Below are 20,329 nucleotides of genomic sequence, written 5' to 3'. Positions count from 1 at the left end.
TGAATTATTATTTTTTTTCCTTAAAAGCTTAGAAGATACGTTTTTACAATGATGTGTCAGTGTAGGAAAGTGATGTCAAACTATGATCTCTGGAAGAGTAATGGAGCAGGAATCGCAAGCAGTAATATAAGTTGCAAAAAGCCCTATGCAATTCAATGGAAAGTGATACTGTGTTGAAGTCAGATTCAAAAGTGAGCCTTTGGGTATGGCTTGATTGCAGATGGTCAGAGTATGTCAGTGAGTGAAGCAAGTATGGCAGGAAGACTATGGCCAAGGAGTAAGATAGGATTTTGAATGCTCGAATGTGGCATTTGACTCAAGATCTTAAAGCTTTGCTATATATATTGGTTTTGTTTGGAATAGCGGTGGTTGCCAGAGCTAAACTGCTAGTATCAGTTCTCTGTGTTATCTTTATTAAAATTCTGCTTGCTTGCAAACGTGTTTGATAAAACTTGCTGGATCTGCCTCCTGCTGGTTCTTTTGCAGCAGGCATGCACTATACAGTTTTATGTTGTCTGAATAGGTATAGAGATTTTGGAGTGACAGAAAGGAAAACGTGAATTCATCTTGATCTGTGCCCACTGCCCCCTGTTCCATGCCCACCACTCTGTGGTGAAGAACCCTCTCCTGACGCAGCTCCATGCCGTTCCCTCAGGCCCGTTGCTGTCATACAGAGCTCAGCGCCGCCCCTGCGCTCCCTGTGAGGAGCTGCAGCCACCATCAGGCTTCCCCTCAGCTCCTCTGCTCTGGGCTGAGCCAACCCCGCTGCTCCTCACGCACCTTGCCCTCCAGACTCTTCACCATCTTTGCAGCTCTCTTTTGGATACTCTTCAATATGTTTATGCCCTTTTTATGTCGTGGCACCCAACCCACACCCAGTTCTGGAGGTGCGGTTGCGCAGTGCACAGCAGTGGGACAGCCCCTCTCCTCGTTCAGTGGCAGTGCTGGGCTGCTGCACCCCAGGGTACAGTTGGCGCATTGAGCTGGCAGGGCACACTGCTGCCTTAGATTCTGCTTCCATCAGTCAGAACCCCCAGATCCCTTTCTACAGAGCTGCTCTCCAACCTCTCATCCCCCTGTCTGTGCATAGATTCCTGGCTGCCCCATCCTTGCTATTCTTAAAGTTCACATGATTGCCAGTGATTGTGAGCAAACAGCTCTGGCTTGCAGAAGACATATTTTACTCATTTCATAAGATATTTGCTCATTATTATTATTTTCATTATTATTATGTGATTTTTTAAAAATTAGTATTATTTTTCCCCATAAGTTTTTCAAAAGCAGCGAAGGTGCCCAGAGCTGGCGGTACCCGCGGGCCGGGCGTTAGCCGCAGTTCCGCGCGTCTCCACCAGATGGGGCCAGCGCTGAAGGCTCTGCGGCCATCGGCTGCAGCGGGGGGCCTGAAAGGCAATGCTCGGGCTAATGGTAAGGAACGCACCGATGCGAATGTGGTCAGTTCCTAGTTTTCACTGATCGGTGTCTTAACGCTATCGTTGATGCTTGGATCAGTGCAATAAAAATTTTGCCTTTCCTAGGCTTGTTTTCTTAAACTCTGAAAATTATTTGAGGTGTCAAAAGAATTTTTTCCTGGCAAAAAGTAACCACCAACCCCCCCCTTTCCCCAGATGAATCTCTGAAATGCAATTGAGTTTCAACTCTAAACATTTAATAATTGATTTATACTAATTTATTGTCTGTCCCAGTTTAGAAATATGAGATAGGAAAAGGAGGGAAAAAAAGGCTACGAATATATGTGAAACACATTTTCACGCTTTTAAAGTGGGTAGGTCAGCTTATTTTTCATTCGTTATGAATGTTGCTCGGATTTCCCTCCCCGGAGATTTGAGCTGTAAGTAGAAGTTTTTCTTTGAACTGGTTTAAACTAAGGCCCTCTTTCTTGTCACGCACAGACAGGGAAATACTGCAAGGTGCTGGATTAGCTGTTCGCTTTTCATTGTTTTCTTTTGTAGCAGCAATCCGTTTAGCTATGGTATGCTGAGTTTATCTGATTAGCACTTAATGAGTAAAGGGAATAGGGGAAATGTTGCCTGAGTTACTTAAGCCTAATAAATGTTTCGGTGCCTTCCCCCTCTTTCTAAATACCTGAACTTTCCTGACCCCACCTTGCTTGTTCCCACCCTCCTCACTCTTTCCCATACGAAACACTCCCTGTGCAGCTCCTGCTGTCAGAGGCGGCGGTGCCATGAGTGGGGCTCTGCTCAGTGCTCCCCAGTGGCAGCTCATGTCCTCCCAGAGGGGTTTGACAGCTGCCTGGAGCTCACAAATAACTCCTGTGCTGTGTTAACTGCTATGCTGTCCCTGGGAACGTCAGCCGACCAAAAGAGCAATAACTTGCAGCATGAATATTGCTAAATTAAACACCACTAGGTATGGCTCTGAGCAATAAAATGATTTATTTAGTTATGCTGGCAGTGATGTTTTAATGAGGACTCATTGAAGCTTGAATAATTACATTATATAAAGAAATTAAAGAAAGCTGATGTTTAGTAATCCTTTAAACACTGTGTGCCATACAGATTGCAGTCGCGTTACCACCACTGACTTCACAAGCTGCTTGCACAACTCCCATCTTTTGCTTTGTTCTTCAACTTAATTTCTCACTTCTAGGATTATTCTTTGCTTTAACTCAATATTACCTTGTAAAATCTTTAATACAAAACTAAAAATCTTTTTAAAAATTGATAAGTCATCGGTTTAGTTTGTCATGCTCAAATACAGCTTAGGTGGTTCCATTGGTTTTATGAAGAAAAGTGAAGTTGTTTTAATACCCTATGAGAATAGGTCCAAGAAAGGTTGGACTGATGTATCCAGGAGAGTTGCCTTATGAAAAGCTGTTTCTGTTGCTGTTGAAGTAGTGAGGACAAAGTAATGGAAGTTGAGTGAAGTGTCAGATAAGCATCACTGAGAAAATCAGCCTCTAAAAAGAGAGAGCTCTGAAACCTTTTCAGATTTACCCAATCGATGAGAAAATTTTTGATAGGAATAACCTTACATTTCTTTGATGTGTGGTCACGGTACCCAATTTCTGAGATTTAAAATAAGAAATCTTAGTCAATAGGCAGCTATAATAGCAGCTGTGATTTTGTAAGAGCAAAATGCGTGCGTATGCTTTTTAAATAATTGCAAAGATGTTAAAAGAATGCTGGAGGTGCAGGAATGCACAGAGATGCTTGCAAAAGGCGGAAAACAACTGCTGTTTCTGAGGCTTGCTGCTCCCTGTGAGCACACCTTGGAGGTTTGCCTTCACAGGAGCACCACAGTGCAGAGTGCAGCAGGTTGGGCTGAGCTGCTGGTAGGGTTGGGGCCAGTTGGGAAGCACTGAGCTATGAGCTGACAAGTAGAAACTTTGGAGGAAAAAACTCCCTGCTTTTTCACTTCATTGACGGTGTCGTTTAAACTTCTTGTTTCCATTATTACTTTGTTCTGTACAGTTTTGTTGTCTGCTCCTGAATCTGTACAGCTCATGCCAAACTTTCCTCCAGCTGTCAAAATGGAAGAAAACCAGTATTTAATCTGTGAGTTAGGTATTGAAATATTTTGTAATTTGATCAAAGGTTTATTTAAATCACCAAAAGTATGTGTGTGTGTTTTTCTTTTCCCCTCTCAGGTTTGCAATTATGTGTGGCTATATGTCTCAGTTTGACAGTGTACAAAACAAAATCAGGAATGGTTATCTCTTTAAGGTATGTTTTTGTAGGTTGTTTTTTCGTTGTTGCTGTTGTTTTTTAAGATATTTCTTCAAATTATTTCCCTGCACAGTGTCAAAGACAGATTTTTTAAATGCAGTACTTCAGCCTCACAGTTTACTTCAGTGCTGATGTTAAAGTGAGCTGTTTTTGTGTGTGCAAATGGATTATATGCTTTCAAAAAATAAAAATTGAGATAAAAGGTTTTTGGAGCAGCATCAAGATTCCTGTTTCATTTTGTAGTCATAAGGGAGAGGAAAAAGGAGGAACAACTCTGTTCAGATAATAAAAAAAAAAAAAAGGTGATGAACTAACACGGTCCTGCAGTCATGCTTCATGCTACTTTTAATGAGTGATGTTTGTTTTAACACTGTTCTCTCAAAGATAACTCTGTATTCCAGGCTCAGCAGTTTTGTTACACGTGCTTCCCCTCCCCTCAACAGCAGACTTATTCCCCTTCCCAGGGAATAGCTGGGACAGGTCCCTGTCACATCCTGCACGTGGCAGAGAGTGTTGCAGGGCTTTCTAATGAATGAGTGCCGAATCCATCCCAGTTGAGCCAAGTGAGCCAAGCACCAGGTGCTGCAACAGGCTGAGTCAGAAGGGGAAGGTGACAAGTAACAGAGGAATGCAGTGGTTATTTAAAAATGGAGTTTTAAAGGAGCACAGGGCATTGGTGGCACTTTCAGTGAGATCTTCCTCTTCAGGGGTAGTTTCTGAAGTCCATGTGAATCATTTGGATAAGTTAGGGCTTTGAGGAAAATAATAGCATAAAAACATAGCTCCTCCCTGATTACTTTGTGGACAAAGTGATGGAATAATAGACTCATATCTTTATTGTTCAGAAATCCTAATCACTGGTTTAGTTAGAAGAACGGTGGTATCTGGGAGAAAAAAAATAATAAAGCCTGTGTGTATTTATTTTGAGAGGCAAACAGCACTTAGGGGTGCAATAATGTATTTTATATATATATATATATATATATATATATATATATATATTTTAATTCAAGTTGAGCAATGAGAGCTTTCTTCAGTGAATTAAAGAGAGAAATGAATACGTTTATAACCTGTAATGATAGTGGTTTTGGAGGAATCACCAGATTAGAAACTTTCTAGCTTCTATTGTTTCACTGCAATGCAACCATTCTGTTCCTGAATTTTATGTTTTAATAACACTTTGTTGTGTTGTTTCATTGGGGCAGTCATATTCCAGGGTAATAGAGATTTCAGTGATGGGCACTGACATGTCTGAGCTGTCACAGTGGTTGCTTTCCCACTGATTTGATGCGAGTCTGCTTAATGCTAACTATATCTAAAAATATAATGGAGGTTTTTGCATTGTTAAGACAAAAGTTCCTGAGCCCTTTGAGATTTTGAGTTGCTGGTCTTGTATTGTGTGCAGAGTTGTTATGTAACACTTATTGTGGTTTTCCTTTGTAGGTAAAGTGTTCAGTAATTAAAATACTTTTAGAACATTAGAAAATAATTTCAACAGAAAAGAATTTCTGATTTTTTTTATATGATTTGCAGCAAACTTCTTAGAATGTGACATCTGAAGTGACACTGATGGTTTTCTTTTTACTAGGAGCATCTAGATAAAGCAATTGAACTGAGGCCTCAAGATCCTCTTTTATATTACCTAAATGGAAGATGGTGCTATTCAGTAAGTGTTTGTTTGTTGTTTTTGTATCTAACATTTATTGTACTGAAAAATTAAAATGCATTTGAAGTGAAGCAATGGGACTTAAAATAAAGTAGATGTTTCTTGAAGTAGATATTTTAAGTTAAATGAAGCAGGACATGTAAGTTTCCTGAATTAACTTCCACATGTGATGTTCCTGGGCTATCGTAATGGCATGGAATGTTGGTGGATGATATCACAATAAAGATTCAGATATAAAATCTGTAATTCACCAAAGTGTTTTGCAAAAATACAGTTCTTGTTATGCCAATAAAAGAGTTCTAAATATTGTGTTAATGTGGTTTTAAGTACTCATGGGAAAAAAAAATCACTGGTTTATCAGTTTAGTTGTTGATTACTTATATATATTTTTGTTGATATATATATTTTTAGCAAATGCTTGTGCTTATAATATAGAGTTGCTGAGTTGCTTTATTCTTAAAGCCACCTGTTTTATAGCTCATGTTCTGTGCTGTGAGGAATATTAAAATCGTAGTGTTGCTCAGGTTGGAAAAGACCTTAAAGATCGTCAAGTCCAACCACAACCTTGATCTCTTGTCAGAAGGAAATGTTCTTGCAAAGTGTAGGCTGTAAAAGACCATTGGGAGACTTCTCAGAGCAGCAGTGGCTGGTGCAAAGTGAATCCCAGCCCTGCCTTTTCCTCAGCTACTTCCAGTGCTAGTTACTATGTAGTGCCTACAAACTGGAAGGAGGGAGTTGCTGTGAACTGCAGCCTCTGACTTTATCTACAGCAAAGCTTAATGCAAGGTAATCTTTCAGTAGTTCTTTCAGATCATATACATAACTTTAACAAACTTTTAGCATCTAGATTTTTTTTCTTTCTTGATAGAAGAAAAGAATGACACCAACTTTTTTTGAAAAGCTTTTCATTTTGCTTTTTGTCACAGCTGTTCTTGAATGTCAGCATTGGCAAAGCAAAAGTGAGTTGCTAAAGATTGCCCCATAATGTGCTTTCTGCCCTCCTGCCTTTAAAGAGTAACTCTCTTGTCAGTGATTCCTTAAGCGTTTTTATATTATGGCCAACAACCAACTGCAGCTCCCATTTATGTCAAACACTCCCAGATGTTTCTCATGGCTTATTTCTCACTTGAGCTATTGCTTTTGGAAGCTTTACACGTAATCCAAATGTACCTCATTTTGTTTATATTGCGCTGGGTTTTTTAATCATTTCACATTAGTGGCAATTACCACTTAGTGGCTGATGCACGTGGTTTGTTACAACTGTATCATTACAAATTAATGTTCCACACTTGTAGCATCTATCCAGTGCTCCTTTCAGGAACAATAAAGCCACAGATGAGCACTGCCTTAGGGTGTGACCTGACCTGCATTCTAATAAGTGAAACTATCCACCAAATTGATGTGGCCACTGTAATACTTAGGATTGATACATATTTTCTTTTTTAATTCTGTGACTTTTTTGCTGGCTGTGACAAAATACTAACCTGATGGACTAAGGATAGATTTGCATAGCTCAGATAAATGTGAGTATAGGACTAACGTTTTGTGATGAATTCTGGGGCAGGCACCTCTTAAACGCTTTCTGTGATTTGCACGCTTCCGGTAGCAGGATGAGACCATAGTTTGGGTTTTGACATGTGGTTCTGTTAAGGATCTTAATCTTAGATCACTCCAACTAGAACTAGTTGAAATCTTTATTACGTAGGTCGTTCTGAAAGTAATGCCTCTTGTTTGCTTCCACGGAAACTACAGCAGCTGCAAAGAGCACAACTACACCGTTCAGATCTTTTAAATATCTGCTTGTGTAGATGAATGTTATTTAAAGTAAATATAGTGTTTAGAGCCCTCTAAGTTGTAGCTTTCTTTTTATTGAGAGAGTGAAAATTACCTTTGCTCTTCAGATCAGCACAAAGCATTTATTGCAAGTTAACTGATCTGTGGTACATAAAGTATAGGAATTATTTTCTTTTTTTAGAGTTTTGCAAGCGATTATCTGATAATCCTTAATCTTTCAATGTTTCATTTTAATGTATGTTAGCATTTAGAGCAGATTTTGAAACAGAGTCCATGCCTAGTTCAGGTTTATGCCTACTTGCTTGCCTTTACAGAACAGACTCAGGATGTTTAACATATGTTTGTGAAACTGGATTGGAGCTTTTGGTAAATGCTATTGAGGTGTTAACAATTAGATTTCTTGGAAGTTTGTTTTTGGAGGTTAGATGCAATGCATTGGATTTGTGTGGTGTATCCCAGTATCATCTGTTTGGGTTACACTGGGGAATGAACTGATCAAGTTCATTTGTGTGAGTGCTCTGTGAGTGTGCTCTTCTTACAGGAAAGTGAAAACCCAGGGAATTCAAGTTGGATAAATGTCTAGATGCCTGTACAGACTGTAGCGGATCCTCAGCTGGCCAGAAGGAGAATATTTGTGTTGGAAGCCAGTATTTTCAAACTGCTGTTTAGATATTTAATTTCTTCCAGAAATAAAAACATTGTACAATTATTTAATACAATTTCACATTAATATATCGTCATTAAAAAGACAAAAAAAAAAAGCATTCTGTGGGAGTGTTTTGGTAGATGCCATTGGTATTTTATTGAAGCTGGATCAACGGTATTGTTTTCCTTTGTGGAAGACAACTGTGTGATTTGTCATCAGTTAGCTGTTACCATTTAACATTGGAGGAGGAAATTGTCTAAGGTCGTGGGTCAGTCCTGGCTGAATTTTCAATCCAAACAAATTAGTTTTATTGGTGCCAACATTCTGGAGTTTGTTAAGAGATGTGAACGGGCAGGGTTTGCTTCTCAAAACCAAGGAGGAGGCAAAACCAAAAAAAAATGAACTTCAGTCAGTAAGTGCTTTTAGTTCCCATGTGAGTTGTGCTGATGCTATGCTACAGAGGAGAAAGACATGTTAAGGAATTGCTTTACACGGTATTTAAGAGAGAACCACATTTACTGCCCTAATCTTCAGTGGAATGAGAGGTCTGATATGAAAGAGCAGCTTTACAGTCAGCTGCAGTTTAATTCCATGGGTGACACTTCTCTCTCTTGCTACTAATAGAGATTCAAGTAGAAAAAGCTGATTAGAGCTTGTTCTTTTGACATATCTATAGAAGAGGCCTTCCAGAACAGTCATCTCTGTGAGCTTTGGAACACGAGAATGGCCTTCCCTCCTTGCCAATGACCAGGCTGTTGTGGTGACTCACACTCCTACCCTGGGGAAGTTCAGGGAGTGGTTGCTGGTCCCTCAAGCCTCCCCTCTTTTTTTTTTCTCTCTTTATGAATGAGCAGGACTAGCTGTCCTCATGTATGGCAGCTGGGGAGCAGTATTCCTCTTCAGAGTGACCCAGTACATCAAAATTTGATATTCTCTGGAAACCCAGCATTCTTGTGGTGCTTCTGTGACTTTTCAGGCTGTTGGGAGGGACTTACATCAGGTCTCTCTTAAGCTTTGGAAATCATCTGTAGGGCATTTCCTTCTTTAATTTGTTTTATTGTTGTTATAGTAGTAATTACTTGCTGCAGTAGCTGTTTTTCATATTACTTTCTTGTGTCCATTACCAGTCCTGTGACAGTTATGATCTCACTCCTTACAGAGTTGCTTTGTACTTCATTTTCTGTGGACCTTGAGATATGCACTGCACTATATGGAATAATCTTAGCTTTAGAAGTTAAATTTTCACTACATGAGGGCTTGCTGCACCAGAGCATCTGTTGCCTGTGCTTGCTTACACACAGAAGAATACTTAATAAAGTTAGCCGATGTACTAAGAATAATTCCATCTCACTGAGCATGGCATAAAGATTTACTTCAATAAAGTTATTTCAAATTAGAAACTGTGTTTTTGTTTGTCTAGGGAAAGAGTAGTATTTCCTGTCCATAGTTATTACTCCATGACACAATTCTGTGTCTGGCATAAATCAGCCCTTTACCCACCTCAGTCATTTGGGGGTACTGACTGACCCAGGTGGGGTGTGGTTAAGGTGTTGGGATAGGATTCATCTGCCTATCTTTTGCCATCCACAAGTCATGATTGTCTATGCTCCTTCTGTAGCTGAAGAAAAGAATGAAGGGAAGGAGCGGAGTGTTCAAGCTGAACTGCTATAGTTGATGTAACAGCAGATGCCTAATAGAGATGCTGCTGACTCTATTGACTGTGTGAGGGGCATGGACAACAAGCATAAACTAGGCGCTTCATTTATGGATGGCTTTAGCTAGCTGTAATGAGTTTATCAAGCCTGCAGCTTGCAAATCAGGATACTTCAAATATTACAGAACTATCAGGCTATCTATGCAAGAGTCGCAAAGGAAGACTTTGAATCCAGTGTGCATGGAATATAAATCACTATTGTGCATATGTGCATCGTGCTTTTCAAGATTGCTTTAGGTTGGTGGAGTTTATTATATAAAAATGGCCAAGTGTATATTTTTTAAAAAGTTTGAATAGTGCAAAGCAGCACCCAGGCCAGACAAAATAATGACTAAAACCTCAGTAGATTGGTTCTGATGAAATCTTTTAAGAAAATAAAACAACTGCCAGGAAGGACTTGTGTTTTCAATATGCAATTATAGCTCCACATGGAAAAACAACAATTTTGTTCCCTGGTTATTGCATAACAGCAGACACTTTTGTGGTAGTTGTATCTGTGCGTTGTATGTATACCTCCAGGGTGTTGGGTAGCCTTGCAGAGAACAGTATAAGCATCATTCCCTTTATTATTTTCCACTTATCAGCCCTCTGTTAGCTCACTCCTTGATAAGAAGAACCTAGACAAGTAGAAAACTCCTTCCTCTTCCAAGAGAATAAAGAACACTGCAGCAGAAGAAAACAATGCATTTGCAAAAACCACATCACTGCTTCTCACAGAATATGACTTAGAAACTAGAGTGCAGCTAGGAAAGTGTAGTGTGGGAAGGAGTTATAGACATACCTACAATGCGAACCTTTAACCGGCATGCTGCAGTTTGTAACAGTGTAAAAGCACTGCAGTGTAGATGGGCTCCCCATCGTGTTGTTTCAATGAATGAGAGCTCTGAGTTTGCCAGAGAGCTTTTTTATTCTCTTAGAAGATGCTTTGAGAGTGAGAGATGAAAGAGGAAGAATGAAAACGCTTTAATTTCTTATTATTGCTTCTCTCTGAAATATTTTAGTGAGTCTGTATGAGACTTACTGGTGGTATTTAACAAATAAGGTGTTGAACCCTGTCAAACAACTGGAAAGACTTGTTCAGGATGCCTCTGTCTCCAAGTAATGTTGCTGTTGTGGAGCTTGAGTAAATGAGGCTGGACAATAAAGTACAGTCTAATGCGTTTTCCTGTTGCATGCTGGTCTGTGTTTGTATTCCTTGAAATAGTATTTTTAGGCAGTTTGCAACAAGAAATACACAGTGCTTGATGCCCATTCAGAAGAGTAGTGTTCTGGTTGATAGCTTCAATGGGTTCTTATATTTTGTCATGATTAACTGTTGTACTGGGTAATTACTGAACCCATCAGGAGAGGGGCAAGGGAAAGGAGCAACAGCCCTGAAGAGATTGGGAAGCCAGGAAATGAGGTGGGAATAATCTGAAGCTATCCAAAACAATTTTTAAAGCAGTAGCACAGAACTGAGCTCAACTCTTGTGAAGATGTGAATTGCATCTGCATCTGAAACAGAGATGTCCATGGGTGACTTGTATTTCACCTCCTGGTTCTCCAGTGGGAAGCTCTCTTTCTTTGACTGCATGTAACCATTTTCTGCATTGCTTCTGCATAGATCAGGTTAGGAGTTGTTAGGAAAACGCAGAACCTTGTTGGTTTTGTTATTTTTAACTCAACTGTACTTAGTGATTGGAGCAATCAATTCTTTGTTTCAAGTATTGATGGGAATGAAGAATGAAGTTCTGACTTCATTTTGCAGGTGTAGATGTGGTCAAATGAGGGTGGCTTGACTTCTCCACTTGAATAGGATCCAGTCTTACATTAAACTTCTTAGCTCCATCCTTCATTAGCGATGCGGAGTGTGTTTCTCTGGGTTAGGTGGTGGAGGCAAGTACTTTATGGCAGCAACCACAGCAGTTTCTGTCAGAGGTCAATATACCTAAGGGAATAAGTGATGTACGTTGTGTGTCAATGTGCCAGTTCTCCAAAGGCTTTTTCATTGCTGCCTGTCTTTCTTGAAAGAGGTCTTTGACAAGTGTTATTTTTCAAATCTGAAGAGAGAAAATGAAACCACTTTCTTAACAGTGATTGTGACCAGCTTCAGTGTAGTAAATGGATTTGTTTTACAGGGGCCCAAAGCAGTGACAGTTTGACTGTAGCAGCAGCTTTCTTTTCATAACATTGAAAAGCAGTCCGCATGTGCATTACAGCATTAAGCTGTCTATCATTAAAAACTTAAAAATTTAACTTAAAAACTTAACAGGCTTGAAGTCTTTTAGCCTTAGAAAAGACAAGGTCTTACGATAACAAACTGTATGTTAACTTTATATACTGGAAGACTCTCATATCAGTAATGTTGGTGTTTTGTAGTGTATTTTTTTAATGTGTACTTTTCCCACTTAGTGGAATGTAATATTGTAAAGACTGTTCTTTGAGTTGGAAAACTGACAGCAAAAAACATTCCTTTGTGTTGTGGGTTCATCTTGTTTTGTTTTGTTTTTTCAAAATAAGTTTCATAAGTAGTATAGCAGTACAGTGAAATATTTCCTCCAAAACAGAGAAGCAATCCTAAAGACTTTTGATTTTTATATATACATATTTTTATTATAGGTATCTCAACTGTCTTGGCTTGAAAAGAAAGTAGCTACTGCTCTCTTTGGTACTCCACCAACTTCAACAGTAGATGAAGCATTGCAGAATTTTCTTAAGGTAAGTCCTACCCATGGTTTTCCTTCACTGTTTACCAGCAGTTGTCTGTAATCAAGAAGTCTGTTGAAGAGATTTTGTAGAGGGAGTCTGTAGCTGTAAATCCAGGGATCTCCTAAATACCACAAAGCTCTACAGTAAAATGGTTTGTTCTTCTCTATTTCAAAAATAGTTTGGAGATGAATGAGTTGCACCTTTCTTTTCTTTGTTTATTCTGCAGAAATCTTCAGTGACTTGCCATGTCAATAGTTAGGGAATTTAAAGTGAAATAAATACAGATTAGTTATGTATTATATGGAATAGTGATGTATGTATAATTATGATGGTTATTTGACCACTTCTGCAAGAAGGTTGACATAGGCAAGGAAAACTTTGACACTGTGACAGTTCCATTTTTCTTATCTGAAACTCTTCACATTTCAGTAGAAGCCTTTCTTGTTTCTGGAGGTGAAATTGATGCTGAGGAAAGATCTTTACAGTGCAGGAGAAAAGAAGGCTCTGCCACATAAGTCTTTGTTCCTGGATGTTCTACTAGAGTGTGCAGTTACTAGAGAAAACAGCATGCAAAAAAAATAATAGTAATAATAATAAAAAATCAAGCTCTCTTTCAGTGTCTTTTATAGAAATAATTTCAACTCCTAGCACTGAAAAATACAAGTTTTTCACTTGGCTGAATTCAAAGCGTAAACTTCCAGCGTTACAATTCCTTTCAGATAGTTTCCCAAAGGAATTGGACAAGCGTATTTTTTCTCACTACCAAAACTACTTATTTTTTGTGTTCTTAGTCTGTTTAAAGGTTGAATGCTTTCTGAATTTTAGAGAATATAATACATTGCCATCTTCCCAGTGCATAGGTCTTATCTGCAGGGTTAAAATCCAAAGATTATAGAAATAATTTGAAATATTCACTTCAGGTTCAGGGCACTTTGTAGGGAGCTGCAGAGTAGCTGTGATTTTAAGTCAAATTCGGTAACAAAAATTAAATTGCTTTCTGAAAGACAATTGTATCTTTTTCAATTATTCAATTATTCAATTATTTAATTGACTACAGTTGTAGTGACAGCAGCATTGCTTTGGTTCAAGAACTGCAGCTATGGTATGTTTCACTGATGTAATTTTTCTTTCCCAAAAGCTATTTGTCTATTAGTGGGAGCTATTGGGAATAGGTGAATGGTTGGACTGGATGATCTTTTAGGTCTTTTCCAACCTTGGTGATTCTATGATTTTATGATTCTATTAGCATTGTTTCTTGAATAGTAAATAACTGGTAATATTTGTACTCATCAATCAAAGTTTTACATCCATGGCATGTTTTAAAGGGAAGATGATCTTGAATTTTTCGCAATACCTGAATTTTTTCAGAAGATAATAATCTGAAAAGAAGGGTGAACCCATAGCTGGAAAATATGAATACGTGAAAGAGAAACAGTTATCACATGGACAAATACAGTTCAGTATCCACTACTCAGCATGCAAATGGTTGGTTGCATATTTCTTTGATGAGGAAAAAAATGCTAATAATTTAGAGAGAGAAATGTTTTCCAGCCTTTTGTGGCAGTGAAGGAATCCAATAGATGTTCTATAGAATGAGGTGGTATCTGTTCTAAGCAGGTGGTGAGTGAGGAAGCCAGGAGGTATGGAACATTTCAGTGTATTTGATGTCAGCAACTTACGTGCCTGGTTTAGAGTTTGTTTTCTTGTTTGTTTGTTTGTTTTCATGTTGTTTATTTGTTTTCTTATTGAAAGTGCCAAACATTGTGGTGCACGCAGTAAGGATGATTCAGTCTGTTTTAGGAAGCTTATTGTGTTGTCCAAAATGATATACGGACAGGTAAATCTCCTCACATGATGTTTGGTTTGTCTTTATGTTTAGTTTCCTGTTTTTTTTCTCCTTTAGGCAGAAGAAATGCATCCAGGATATTCCAAATGCAATTATGTGTATTTGGCAAAGGTAACCAAGTTCTTTTAAGAATAATGATTTCTAGACTCCATATTCTACAGTGATATGATTGGAAACAAAATGTTTTTTCTTCTCAGTGCTATAAAGATCTTGGCCAGAAAACCAATGCACTGAAGTACTGTGAATCTGCACTGTCAGTTCTCCCGGTTACTAATGAGGTGGGTACTGAGACTGATAACTTGTTCTCTTATGACCATTGTCTGCTTTAGCTCCCGTTTGTCAGTAATAATGTAATGTTGCACTTTTCCTTTTTTTAATCTAAATGTGGGATCTTCCTTTTTCCTCCACTTAGGTTGGCTTATTGCATTTGTTTATGTCCACTGCATAAAAAACAAAAACAAAACTTTGAGCAATTGTCAGGAGCTAGGTTTGTGCCAGAGGCTGTCAGAAATTAAATTGCACTCTTTGTAATTCAGTCCGTTTCATTGGGCTATCTTAAGATAAGCAACTGAGCGCATCGATGTTCTGAATTTTGTCTCAGACCTATTTTTTCTCAATTGAAAGTACTTGGGATTTTTGTCTCAAGTTCTTGTTCTACTCCTGCCTGAGAATCTCTATTTTGTGATCCCTGCTGAGGCCTCCAGGGCGCTGCCTGTTGCTAGCTGTTACAGAGGTGGATTAACTGGTTCAAGCTTGTCTTTGTCTTCAACTACAATGTGGTTACAGAGACACGTTTCATTCAGTTGCATCTGATACAGTGTATTTTATCCTAACACATAATTAGACTCAGTTTTAGACCCGTTAGAGTATTTTAGTACTCAGATGTGTGAGTTTTCTATAGATATTTGTGAAATTTTTAAGTGATCTAATTTCTCAAATGTAAGCCAAGTCATGGCAAGAAGGTTCACTTTTGCTATCTCACCTCATGTAAAAGCAAGTTCCATAATTACTGGCCTATGACTGAAAACATCCTACCATCCTAAAGCATGACAAGTTCAAACTTGAGCTTTGTCAGCCTAAGGGACCCCCTTTGAGCACAGCAGATGTGGTAGAGAAGAGGAGGGAGGTGATTCCAGAGACTAATTGGCCTTATCCCATTTAATTCTTTGAAGTTGAGGAAAAAGACCATTCATAGCTTTGTAATTTGATTGACAACTAATGCTGTATGTGGAGCACTAACATGTTTATGTCAGAAGTTCTCACTCAGAAGAAAGACCACTGCATGCCTTACCAGCAGCTGCTTCTGTGTGGCCTTTATGTTTAGTCCAAATTAGAATATGTGTCAATCATAAATTAAGCAATCATTGCTGAAGTTCAGTGCTTCTTTTCAGTGTTCTTTTAGTACGTCCTAACACAGATATGACATAATATCTTAACACTGCTTTATTCTTTACTTATTGTTGAAATGTACCTTCAGGTTGCCTGTTTTGAAGAAATGATGGAAAGACTCCTATACATTCCGATGGTTTTTTTTGTACTTTAATGCTACATAAAACACAGCGCAAATGGTATAGGCATGGAACTGAAATTGATTGGACTCAGCCTGTTTTATATATGTCTGCTTTGGCTTTTCTCCTGATTTTAATTATTTATTTATTTATTCTGTATTCAACCTACTACACACAGGTCTTACTGCAATGAGCTCAGAGCTCGCCAATAAAATTGCAAAAAAGCAATGTCTCACATAAATTTCTGGTGTGCAGAAGGCTACGTGTGTTGAGTGAATTAAAAGTCATTCAACATGCATAAAGACTCCTTGAAAAAGTGTAGAAATAATCTAGTGTGAGATTTGTCTTTCACAAAAATGGCTGGAGAAAATTTTGGTGTCAAGTCACAGGTAGTTGCTGAGGCTCCCCATACACTCAGTGGAAAAAGAGAAAGGCAGAGAGAGACTGCGTGTGCAGACATGTCTAAGATACATATGTGATACGCCGTGACTGCATTGCTAATGCGGGGTGAGTTCTGCCTGTAAAGGCCAGTGTCATCGTTCCAAAGGTGAGCTCAGTGCATTCTTCAGAGTTCAGTGCATCCTGGGCCATCCTGGGGCAGGGAGTTAGACTCTTCTCAAAGGAATGCCTCAGCATGTTTTGAAAGTGCCAGCAGATCCTGAGAGCAGCAATTTGGGAGTGATGCAAGGTGTGTGTGTGTGTTTGTGTGTGTGTTTGTGTTGTGTATTCTGGCAAGCAGAGTGGTGATGAAATTAGAATTATATTGGCTTGTAAACTGAAGGAAAAACAGCAAGTGCGTCACAAAAATCTTTTGTCTGAAGAATCTGAAGAAGATGGTAAGACATGTCCTCTTCTTTTTAGACTAGTTCTTCACATATCACAGATTTATCTGCTTTGGCTCATTTCACTTGCAGTGTTTTGAATTAGATTTAGGTATAAAGTTCAGGAATACAAAACACTGGAGCAATAGTGTGTAAATCTTTTTTTCTTTCCCCTAAATCAGTAAGCACAAGGTAACACCAACCTCATTCTGAAAGTAATTATGATAAAATGGAGATCTTGAACACAACCTCTGTTGCTAGCTGTTACCTCAAGTCCCATCTGAATTAGAATATTGCGTCTTATTTTGTTATGGTGCTAGAGAAAAATTCTTACTAATTTTGGGGGAAACGTGTTGGAACTGAAATGGTTCAGGCTTAGAGCTCTGTGTGTGAATAATATTTAGCCAGGTTTGTTTAAGGGAGGGACTGACGAAATTGAATTGACTACAGCCCTGTAAAAGCTAGGATTCACAGACTAAAATAGAAAACAGCTCAGCAGCAGTCTGAGGATTTCTTTCAGTTAGCCACAGCACAGGATCTCATGGTTGTCAGCAGTATAGGATATTGTCACAGTCATGTGAAACTCATCATTCCTAAGTGTAATCATAGTTCCTCATGTGGAGTTTTAAACCTTTCTTTCTTCAGGCAGGGAAATTCCTTTATTGTTTCTGAATGTTGGCTTCTGCTGAGAAACATGCATATGTATAAAGGCATAAAAACAGTTGTAGACCATGAGACAAACTTGCTGGAAAGGTGCCACATTGAGGAAATGTGTAGTATTTCATGATAACAAATCACCCTGCAGCATAACTATGAAAAAGTAGTAGTAGATAATGGTTTAATTTGTTAGTTCTTCTGAGCATCCCCAGTTTCTGTTGACTTCAGTGGAAACTAGAGGTACTCAGCATCAGTAAAATAGCCCATCACTCATTTTGACCCTGAAGTCAAATTCTCAGCCGGTCTGACTCAGGGTACTTCTTTGACACTTTGTCTAGAATTCATTCCATGTAGCATTTCAAGTTAAGTGAGATGAGTTTTGTCTTGAATGTTGTATCACATCCAAATATCCCTTCTGTGAGTGTCTGTTCTGCCACTTAGAGAATATTGTTTTAATTCAAGAGTTAGATGGGCTTCCAAACTAATGATTCCTATAAATCCTAGTATAAATGTGGTTTTGTTTTCTTTTTATTTTTCATAGTCAATTTGGCACATTTTCAACCAATCATTCCATGGATTATTATTTTTTTTTTTTTTCTTTTGAAAGGGAATACAGTAGATTTAGTGCAAATTAGGTCTGGAAAATGAAACTTGTGTTACAGTGCTATATTATAGACCTTTCTCTCTATCCTCTGTACTCTAAACAGAAACCTCTGATGAATTGTGTAGTTCTTCCTTGGCCATAAATACTGTTGTACTGTGGAGTGGTACTACACGGCTGGAGGTGCATGGGGACATTAAATTGTCCTGCTTTTCTCTGGTTGCTGTCCAGGTGGATAACCCAAGGTCCTGGGAAACATTCACCCCTTCATGAAAAGAGATCCTAATGCTTAGGGCTGCTGTGAGTTATTACAAAGTGGATAACAGCTGCTCTGTTTATCTCATTGAACTTGCAGTACCCTTACTGAAACTCATTATTTGTAAAGCATTCAGAGCCGTGTTGAGTGTGGCTACATAAAGGGCTGTTGAAACCAGATGTGGTGGACTACAGTGTTGAAAAAAATGCCTTTTTTGAATTTGGGGAGAAAATACAATTCAAATTTGAAAACATGAACCTTTGTCTTTCATTCAGAAAGATGAAATGAGTGTGTAGATGTGTATGCTTGATCAAATACACATTGCTTTTTGCTTTACTTATAAGGTGATTTGTCAGAGCTAGATATGTAGATGACATCAATTTCTTTTTTATGACAAAAATTGCTTGGCATTTTCAAGGGAGGAACTTGGAGAAAAAATTATGTATAAATGTAGAATTATGAAGTATAAAAGTAAAGAAATTATTTTTTCTTATGTCTGGAAGTGAGCGTGAAGGTGGGAATAAACCCTGTGTGCTTTTAGGATCAGTAAGCTTGTCACAGAGGTATTAACCTAAGCCTGGCAGAGGAAGAGAAAAAGAAGGGGTTGCTTCACTAAAATCTCAAAGTTCTTGTGTCTCCAACTTTATTTTTTTTTAATGAATCTGCAATGCATCAGTTATGTTACAAGAAATTTAATTTTGGAAGAGCTGAAAACAGAGAAGCAGAAAGTGCAGAGCAACTGTATTTGCACTGAGAGTTACTGAAAAGTTGTACTTAAAATACAGATTATTTTCCTGAAGCTGAGAATTTACTTTATAAACAAATCAGTGATTTAAAAAAAATCTTCATTTAAAAAAGAATCCCTCTTTCCCAATGAAGGCGATTCAGAGTTGGCAGTAACAAGAAAGAGATTTATATATGACAGAAACTCTTCATTATGACATTTGTTTCTTAACGCTGAAGCATGGAAGGAATTGTAATGGATGGCAAAATTGCTTTCAGCAGCAATGACATTCAAAAAGCAAGAAAAGCCCATGTGGAGGAGAGGAAGAGGTGGAGGTAGATGTAATAATGTGCAAGAACAGTGGCTGAAGTTGTAAACAAGAAGGCAGCTACTAAGGAGAAATAATGCCTGTAAGAGTTTCATGATTATCATGAATTATTGTGGTTAACCTCCCAGCTCATTAAGTTATGTTTTGAATTATGTTGATAAAGAGTTGAAAAGAGTGGGAGTTTAAAAAGGGTGGAAGAGAGGGCAGAGCATGAACTTCAGCATCTTCCACTTCCTGCCTCAACAGACCACTTGTATATCTTGAATTTTCCAAAAAGATTTACCAAGAAATGCCCATTTCAGCCAGCCACCACTGATTGACCCCGTGTGGCACATACTGCTGTGATATTTCCAATAGAACTCATTTGAGTTCTGCTCTGATCTGTACTTTTGAGTAAGGTCTTGGGGAGTGAGATCTGCTTCTGCTTTAGAATGATAGGTACAAATTATGATTTATTTGTGAAAAAACTACCTATTTAAACTATGTGTCACATCACACAAACGGTTTTTTTCATGAAATGAAAAATCTCCTTTTCTCTGCACCTTTCTGATTTTTCCTCTGTTCAAAGATATGCCAAATGACACGTATTGTTCAATGCAGAACATTATCATCCTCAGAAGATACTTGTTTCTTTAGATTTTTTGTACTTTTTTTTGTTGTTGTTCAGAAGTCCATAGCATTTCATTTACAAAACAGTGGAAACCTTTGTATTTGAACGCTAGACTATTGTTTTCCTGCTAATACTACTTCTGGCATTGAACAAGAACTTCCTGACAGCTACCAGCAGCCCCAAATTAGAGGCTTTTGTGAATATACATTTTGCTGAAAATTGCACAGATAAAAATACATAAATGAATTGAAAACTATTTCTTAATTTGTGGTTCTGTTTATGCTGAATATGTGTGCTTCAAGCTCAGGGAATAGGCCTTTTAGAAACTCATTATAAGGAGATCACGTATCAGACTGTAAAATGGCGCTAAAAATGAGGCAACTGTAAAAGGTCAACATAAAAAAAAGTAGAGACCTACTTTATTTTTAATTATTTTGCACTTTGGAGGATGCTGTCAATGTTTCTCTTAGTGATCAGTCTGATTTTCAGTCTGCATCTTTTTGAAGTTCTTGTCAAAAGAATTGTTTGCATTGTCTGCTTATTCTTTTTAAAAGTGCAGTAATTTCACAGGTAAGGATGAAGTCTGTCCTGACCTTACTGTGTTTGTTATTAAATTGACTAGTTTATAAGGCAGTATCTGTGACAAAATGCTGTGGAAGACAGCACGGTTTTAGCAGCATTGTCAGTGCAGCAGCTGATGGACAGCCAGGTCCTCAACACATGGAGCGTGTCTCCTGTGGGCATGCTGGGAGAGAGAGGGAGA

At 38.3% G+C, this 20,329-nt stretch overlaps 1 protein-coding gene across 1 annotated transcript in view; it reads left to right on the top strand.

Moving 5' to 3' along the window:
* RMDN2 (regulator of microtubule dynamics 2) overlaps nucleotides 1-20,329 on the top strand; it is a 43,699-nt gene that overhangs the window by 15,942 nt on the left and 7,428 nt on the right. Inside the window, exons 6-10 of the mRNA XM_048937707.1 lie at nucleotides 3,629-3,704; nucleotides 5,296-5,373; nucleotides 12,126-12,224; nucleotides 14,119-14,172; nucleotides 14,259-14,339. Of these exons, the coding sequence (XP_048793664.1) occupies nucleotides 3,629-3,704; nucleotides 5,296-5,373; nucleotides 12,126-12,224; nucleotides 14,119-14,172; nucleotides 14,259-14,339 (388 nt within the window). The remainder of the gene's footprint in view (nucleotides 1-3,628; nucleotides 3,705-5,295; nucleotides 5,374-12,125; nucleotides 12,225-14,118; nucleotides 14,173-14,258; nucleotides 14,340-20,329) is intronic.

Source organism: Lagopus muta, chromosome 2, assembly GCF_023343835.1.
Source record: "Lagopus muta isolate bLagMut1 chromosome 2, bLagMut1 primary, whole genome shotgun sequence".
Taxonomy (NCBI): domain Eukaryota; kingdom Metazoa; phylum Chordata; class Aves; order Galliformes; family Phasianidae; genus Lagopus; species Lagopus muta.
The sequence above is the reverse complement of the archived record's forward strand: the minus strand, read 5'-3'. Positions and strand labels throughout refer to the sequence as shown.